At 39.3% G+C, this 8,405-nt stretch overlaps 1 protein-coding gene across 5 annotated transcripts in view; it reads left to right on the forward strand.

Annotated features, from left to right (window-relative positions):
• LOC109539550 (inactive histone-lysine N-methyltransferase 2E) overlaps positions 1 to 8,405 on the forward strand; it is a 19,575-nt gene that overhangs the window by 7,056 nt on the left and 4,114 nt on the right. For 2 of the 5 annotated variants that reach the window (XM_019907350.2, XM_019907351.2), the window contains 8 exons: positions 678 to 1,465; positions 1,524 to 2,701; positions 2,805 to 3,707; positions 3,763 to 4,103; positions 4,350 to 5,334; positions 5,427 to 5,662; positions 6,429 to 6,544; positions 7,723 to 8,052. In XM_019907350.2, coding sequence (XP_019762909.2) covers positions 678 to 1,465; positions 1,524 to 2,701; positions 2,805 to 3,707; positions 3,763 to 4,103; positions 4,350 to 5,334; positions 5,427 to 5,662; positions 6,429 to 6,544; positions 7,723 to 8,052 — 4,877 coding nt within the window. Of the gene's footprint in view, positions 1 to 313; positions 409 to 677; positions 1,466 to 1,523; positions 2,702 to 2,804; positions 3,708 to 3,762; positions 4,104 to 4,349; positions 5,335 to 5,426; positions 5,663 to 6,428; positions 6,545 to 6,600; positions 7,414 to 7,722; positions 8,053 to 8,405 lie in introns of those variants that run through there. The other 3 variants (XM_048666933.1, XM_048666931.1, XM_048666932.1) reach the window with 3 other exon arrangements.

Here is an 8,405-nt window from a genome sequence, read left to right on the forward strand (position 1 = left end):
ACCATGTTGCCGCTATGCACATATTTGGTTTTTAACCGCCTGGCCTTGCTCGAATAGCTTTGAATATAAAAGTAACTTAGTTTTATATTCAAAGGAGCTAATTGCGTAAATCACTAACGATGGAATTAGCATGAATTTCAGCAACAGCCACTGAACTAAAAACGAGCTAAAATTCACAAGAATCCGTTTTTCTAAGGTTATAATTTCGTTCGCAATGGAAACATCAAACCGGCAACGCGGCAGAGACACGCGCAAGCGCAATCAGCCAGGAACGGTCAAAAATATCTTCCTGCCGTTCGCATACATGTTATTTCACTGTGTACATAACCTAGTTTCTATTTCTCCACGTTCTTTCATTGTAACAGTTCAGCCGAAATGTCCAAACAGAATCCAATATCCAGTAAAAAGGTAAACATATCAAGAGAACAGCGTAAATCATATACTTTTACAAGTACATGTAAAAGTATATGCGTAAAGTGTATTCTGTAAAGTTAGGTTAGACCCTTTTAATATGGAAAGTAGTGAACTGAATATCTCAATAACTCTCATTTCGTTAAAGAAATAAAGCTAATACAGTATTAAAATAAGAATTACCCTTATTACTGCATGAAGGTATTTATAATTTCCACTAACTATTAACTTTTGTCGTTATGATTATATTAATCATATTGTTTCAGATATTACCATTGATCTGGAGTCCCCATCAGAAGAAAAGGGCGGTGGTGGGCCACCCTCAAACAATTCAAATAATATAACAGCGAATCATGTTTGTTCGGGACCTGCCAACGACATGAGTGTTTGCGTGGAAACTAGTACTACTGCGCTTATCCAGCCAGTGGTATCGCCCCTGTCTACTAGTTGTAACATTTCTGAAGTAGTGGTATCTGCATCCACCGTCCAGAATTCTAGCACAATTGGTGTGTGTGTTGATAATAACAGCACCAACGAATTGAAGCCAGATCAGCTGGTTGGTAAAAATATAGCGAAACTGGTAGTCACTACTCAGCAACATGGAGCTCCAAATAGTAACCAGGTGTTGCAAAAAGTTGTTAGCAGTCCATTAATTACTGTTCTTAATTCAACTGGACCTCTAACAGTAGTTAAAAGTTTGTGTGTTACCTCTGTGGTATCTAGTACTCCTCAGTACACACTAGTAAACACTACAGCTCCTTTAAATGTCACAAACACGCTAGGAAAGCCTCCAACTATAACTGTATTGAACTGCGGCTCTTTAGCAAGTCCTGTCACCGTTGTAAAGGCCATAAGCACTCAGCAAGCCTTGCCCGAAAAACCACAATTGGAGATCAGCCCTGTGCCGAACGCTATTCCTATTGTATCTTCAACTGTAATTGAGAACAGAGGACATAATGTATTTGTTAAAAACACATGTCCAGATTCCACTGTTCCAGACAGCTCTTCTCAAAGCCACAAGTTTTTGACAGCTCCAAATTTTACTTCAGGAAACGTATGTATTATTACTCTCAATAAGTAAAATTTTAATTTTGCATTCTTGTTGATTTCAGATACTTAGCAATATTCCGACGGTTGCTAAGTCAGCGCCTGCTAATGGGCAAAGAAATAAAATGAAAATCTTGGGCAACGTTCAAATAGCAACATCATCACCACAGAATGTTATGCTAAATAAAAATGCCAATTTAGCTCAGCCGAAGTATAATGTTGCAGCAAGACAGAAGTTTGTTTCTGTAAATAGTGGTCCAATCAAGTACATTCAGAAATCATCTAACAATGTATTAACTCCAATTATAAATCCGACGTTAAAATCTCCAACAGAAAAGTCAGGAAAGCTGTGTCATCCGCTGTCAGCCCCTATGCACAAGGGACCTGTAAAGAGTTTACCGCCGAACATATATTTGCCAAAACCTCCACAAGGTATAAAAACTTTACCTCCACAACTTAAAAATATTCCTGGGCACATTCAACGAACTGGATCTGGATTGAGAACCATTCCACCACAAAGGCCACAAAAATTACCAACAAAACCAAATTATATCGGCAAGCATGCTGTTCAAGCCCAGAAGGCGAAGCAGCAAATTCATCCCAAATTGAGGACCTCTTCTACCTACAATAATACGCAGACTCCGATGACTGAAAAACAACTCACGTTCAATCAAGTTTTAACTGCTCAGATAATTGAAACTCTTAGCAAACCGAGTACTCCTCCTCCGAGTAATCGATATGAAATATTACCTGCTAGGTATGACAACGCGTTTAATTGTCCTGACAAACAAATGCAGGCTACAATAAACATTGATTCTACCAAAAAAAGTGGCTTGGATACATTGTCGTTAATATGCCACGCTGTTATGCTCGATCACAACTACAATGCTACTTTACCACCAGATTCGCCACCAAGACCTGCTCCAACCGTAATCGCCCAAGCTCAAGTTAACGGTATTCCTTCCCCGAGCATGTACTCCGGCGTTCCGAGTAAAAGACGCATTGTCACTTCCCCAAATGCATTACCAGTTCCTAGCCAGTTGAGCGTTTCTTTATCTACTAGCAACAACAGTTCCGCACTTCTAACTGCTCACGTGCCTAGGGACGACGACGCCGCTTCTGATGTATCGGATAATTCAGATAGGAAACATGATACAGAAGGCGAAGAAACTGATACTGCTCCAGAAGTAGAAGATGTGAGAAATGAAGATCATTATGGCGATTATGTGACTAGATGTATATGGTAAGTAGACTAAATAATTGTGTTTTTCTGTGTAGCAATACATTTTATTGAAAATTGAAGCATTGAAAACAGGGTGAAATATTAAACATGTTTGTTTTTGCAGTGGCTTTCTTCACGATGATGGTTACATGGTAGAATGCGATAAATGCAAAGTGTGGCAACATGTCCAATGTGTTCTTAAAAATCGACAAATTCCTGACGAATATCTGTGTGAACTGTGCGATCCATCTAAGCCAGTGGACCGGCAAAAAGCCCGCATGATTCAACAGCAGTGGATTCGCGAGAGGCAGTTGATGGAACCAAAATTACGGAAGGAAGCCAAACTGAAAGAAACCTTGAGAAATAAGGAACATATGAGCGATTCAGATTCTTCAGATGGAGAACAGGCGGTTCGTAGTAACATGGCGCCCAAAAATAGAGCGTTATCAGCATTGGGACGGAGGAAGTTGGAGAGTTTGAAAATTAATAAAAAAGATGGAAAGGAACCGCTTCAGAGGCGTCAGAAAAGAAAGGAAAAGAAAATTATCAAGAGGAAAGTCAAGCAGCCGATTAAACAGCCGGCGCAACAGTCGCATAGTGACGATGAGAACCAGGACACCGGGTCAAGCCAAATGCCTCAATTGCGGTTGTGGATCGAAAACTATGAAGAGGCTGTTACCAATCATTACTCACCCGAATTGAGAGCTCGCATATCAAGTATAAGAGTGAATGGCTCACATCTGGATTCGAGAGTCACCTATGATTCGACAGTGTGTAAATGCCGCATCCACACTCAACCACTTACTGAAATTAAATACTTGGTGAGTACTGCTCAGCTATCTCCAAATACACCGGTCATAGAGCTACGTGGCAAATACATGCTGTCGACTCAACATCGCAATTCTGGTGGATCGTTAACCACGCGACAGCATACGCAGAAACCTGGGCCTTTTCTCTTCTTCTATCGGCTACACAAAGATAACACAGAGGTTTGCGTGGATACAAGGACGTATGGGAACAGTGCCAGGTACGTAATTTGTAATTAATTTAATAAGTGCCGAATAAGAAATTTAATATTTTAGGTTTATTAGACGATCATGCAGGCCCAATGCAGAGTTGCGGCATTGCATCGAAAAAGGCGTGCTACATTTGTACATAGTATGCATAGCGTCAGTGGAGAAAAACTGCGAGTTAACTATCAAACATGAATCTCATGACCTTGCTTCGGTTGGCACCACTCACATCGCTTGTGCTTGTGGTCGACCGGATGAGTGCGCAGTAAATAAAACCACAATTAAAAAGAATGGAGACGCTTCTGAGGCTAGAAAGCGAAGAGGGAGACGTACGATGTCCTCCAGTGGACCAGCGTTTAGTTTAAAATCGCCCTTGAAGGAACAACCACCATCACCTGCAGAGGAACCTCGTAAGTCTAATTTGCTATAATAAAGTACCATTGAGGAATTTTTATCGAAATTCCGTATAAATTCTGGCTTCAAATACCACCAAATTATGATATATCATTTAAAGAAACTGTCTCTCAGAACTCTTGCATGATTTTTGAGACTTAATTGTTGCTGCACTTTACTTTAATTATTATTTCAACTATTAGCTACTTTATTGTTAATCATTATTATTTCAACAAGATATTAAGTCAACAATTATTTATTAGCAATTCCCCCGCAACAACCGGTTCTAGAAGAAGAAGAAAAACAAAAAAAAGAGGATATTGACGAGCTGCCAGAACCTGCAGTGGAGGAGTCAAAAGAGTCAATCAACAATTGTGAAGAAAAATGTCAAGTTGCTGAGCAGGTGGAAATTAAAGTAGAAATGAAAGAAGAACCACTTTTGCCGGTTTCTGTAGATCAGATAACCAGTGAAACAATTGAAATTAAAAATGAAGAGCCAGAATGTGAGGAGAAATGTCGGTCTCCATCTCCTCAGCCGACAAAAGTGGTTGAAATAGACAATGAAAAACCCATCAAAGAAGAAAAAATTAAAAGTCCCCCCACTACGCCTATTTCAACGAGGAGATCATCTCACCAAAAGAGTGATAAAGAGGAGAAAGACGCCGGTAAGGAAGTCGAGATCAAAGAGAAACCTTCAAAATCATCGTCGAAAAAATTGAGCCGCGAGGAACGGAAACTTGAAGCCATTTTGCGCGCTATAGAACAGATGGAAAAAGCCGACCAGAAGAAGCAGGAACATCAAGCCAAACAGGCTAACAGACGAGAATCTGAACCAGGCCCCACACCAAAAGAAGAAGAAAAAACGGAGCCCAAAATGAAGAGGAGACGACGTAGAGGTAGAGCTCGAACTACGAGTACGAATGCACAGTCCAGACGAAGTCGATTAAATTCCACCGATTCGTACATGACATCAGGAGATGAAAATCTTCTCTCCCCAACTGACAGCTTACATTCGAACAGACAATCTGAGAAAGAGGAAAATAGCAAAACCAAAGCAGCCGGAGTACTCTTGTCGTTGTCTAACGGGGAATCCGGCAATAAAAAGTTTTCCACCGCAGATCACGACTCGAACTCGAACTCGGCTCATTCGTCTCCTGAAACACCGCATCTATCATCCGCCTGTTTACTGGTTCAAGCTGCTGTCGAACCGCTAGAATCAGGATTTAAATTTCCCAAAACTAAGAAAGGGTAAGTTTCAACATTGTTTGTTGTCTAGTTTTCCTTTATATTCTGATAGGTTTCCTTGTTAGATAATAATATTCCTCAATTTTTTATTTTAGATTAATGAACGAGTGGCTGAATAAAACACCCGACACTATTCAAGCTGCTAGTTCGATATCTCCTGCCTCTTTGTTTCCGCAATTGAATCAGATGGTTGATGAGTCGACGAATTCAAACAAACACTTGTCTGCATTTGGTGACTCTCCTTCCCAGCGCGGTGGAAACGCAAAAAAACGTTGGTTGCGACAGGCTATCAGTGAGGATCATTCTTCTGACGGTCCAATAGGACGACCAGGTATTATAATTAAATAAGAGGTGTGGTAAACTGAAATTTTTCTGTAACTTGGGCAATAGGTTTCAAAATACTTTCTACGTTATAAACTTCCATTAGTTAGTTTTTGGTTTTTCATTCAAATTGCTCAATGATGATGGTGATGGTATGAATAGCGATGAGAAATAATGATTTTATCTTGAGTACTCTCTACCCTGAAAGTATTGGGCATTATTTACCTAATTACATATACACTTCATTACATAAAACTTGATGATTGAATAATGATTTACAAAAAATATGGTATTTAACATTGGTAAACTAGAAATAATATATTCTTAAAACAAAAACTATGCGTGGGTCGGATGATGGCTGTTAGTTAAACGGTCGCGTTGAATACTCACCATCTCTATTAAATAGCCGCTTGCTAACCTTTTAACATAGATGATCCTTCTTTGGATGAGTCCACAGTGCAAGTTGTGCATTGGATCAACGATCGATGCATCTATTGTAAATTTTGAAATCAAACAATCAATGCGTTTAATTAGTTTTAATAGTTAACTAAAAACAGTTTTTTATACCCTAAGGTAAGGTGTATGCCCCAAGTTTGGGTATATTTTGGATTAAGTATGCTCGGCGTCTGGTTAATTACATTTAAAAATTTATATTTCATGGAATATTCTCTTAAATCCCATTACTCATAAGCAAATATCTTAGTTTAGCTGTTTGCAAGTGTTTGTAAGCTGTATGTTTTGAAAGCCTTATGCAATATTTGCGTTAATGTTTTTAGATTCACCAACAATAAGCGAGGCAGTGGCCCCACCAAAAAAGCGAAAGTTACCCAGAGAATCACTGTCGAATGATAATTCACCCCCAACTACCCCAACCAGCACAGGTCCACCCAAAGTAAGTGAGACGCCAATCTGTGTTGAGAGTCATGATACAAGTGAAAATGATTTAAGCCTGAAAGTGGTCGAGCACTTTCTCGGTTCGTTTTTCGGTTGAATTACGTACGCAAAGCAAATTTGGACAGGGCGTTGTGGGCTTTTACCTTAGCGTTTTTATCAAGGTTCGTTCTCTTTGCAACCAAATTTATGTTTGGGCAATAATTGATCAACGTATTGTTTTAGACTCGCAACCTAGTCTCCCTTTTAAAATAAATCGAATGTTTGCCACATTACCTAACAACCATGTATTATTTCAAGACGTATTTGATGATTCGAAGATGAAGTGTATTTTATACGTCGATAGACGATATTGACCTGAAAGTCCGATGGATATATGAGGAAGGTAATAGGGAATCGAACAACACAATTTCCGGGGAGGCCTTTCTATTGATGATAACTTCGAAACCTCTCGACAATCTTGTCAAGACCATGTCGCTCTTTGGTTTATCTTGTAACTTCTGATTTCGTCACGATATATAGTTGATACAGAAACCCTGTAGAAGGCTACATTTCTGTAACCATGCGGTATCAGTTTACGCCTGAGAAGTAAATTGTGATATACATTGACTTCCGTAACGGTTCAAAGTAACGCTGTTTCCTGAACTGGTTGCTGAATTCTCAACGTGTGAAAAGCGTAATCGGGAATAGCTTCAGGAAAGTTTTTCGGCTTCATTCAATAAAATTTTGCGACAAAATTCCGATCTAATGATTTACTATTTTCTAATACGATTTACAATTTGATCAGTCTAACCCTTACCTCTAGGAGGCTGTAGTTTAGGTAGTGGTAAATGTAGGGTAGGAACACTATTAATATACGAATTGAGTAATCAAATAGTAGCCTTACCAAGCAAGATGGAACTTAAAACCGAAGATTCCGAGTGACATTTAAAGCCTTCTGACGAATCAAAACAATTCCGATCAGAATGGGATATCAGTAAGACGAATTTCAGGCGTCCAGTCGAATATCCTTCCACTTGAGGAGTCAACTTTATGCTAAATCGATTTAGCTAGGTGAGTTCGGCGACTAGTCGATATTTATTTCGCATACGAATGGTTTTCATTTGTATCATGACTGACGTTATAGGCTTCTGAATCTATTATTAGATTTATCTTGACTAATTTGAGCTTCTTTTATAGAGCATAGATACGCCAAGGAGTAGTCAGGAAGGATCTGTGGAAATAGCATACAGTGGTGCTGAGGGCGATAGTCCGTCGTACGCGATGGAATCAGATGCAGAATTGAAGGAAAGAGCTTCGCAGATGAAACAGGAGTTTGGCAAATCAGTGATCCTCTCATCTGTAGAGCCGATCTCGAACAACGTAGTGTCATTTTTGGATCCAAGGCTAACCAGGGAACATTCGATGTTCTGCAATAGCGACCATCTTGTTGGAACCGTAGAGAAAACATTGAGTATCTTTGGATTTCAGAGTACGAGAACCGAAATGAGCAATCCAGCTAAACGAAAGGTAATGGTAAATATATTTTTATGAGTATTCTTAATCGTAATTGTTTTCACTTTTCGTGAACTTTAGTTTCATTCAGTCGAACAAACGTTTTTATGTTGATTATTCAGGACTTATACTACTCATGGACATCAACAAGGTTTTTGATAGTGTTTGACATAGGGGCATACTATACAAACTATACAAACTCCACACACCACCATATCTACTACACACCATAAAGAACTTACTAGAAAACAGACAACTGCAAGTTCGAATTGACAATACACTCTCCTTTTCTTTTTCCCCTGAACAAGGGCTCCCTCAAGGATCCCCGTTCTCACCTTTGCTCTACAGTATATACTGCCATGACATAT

The sequence above is a fragment of the Dendroctonus ponderosae genome, unplaced genomic scaffold, assembly GCF_020466585.1.
Source record: "Dendroctonus ponderosae isolate FM_Combo_2020 unplaced genomic scaffold, Dpon_F_20191213v2 Dpon_F_20191213_5, whole genome shotgun sequence".
NCBI classification, from domain to species: Eukaryota; Metazoa; Arthropoda; class Insecta; order Coleoptera; family Curculionidae; genus Dendroctonus; species Dendroctonus ponderosae.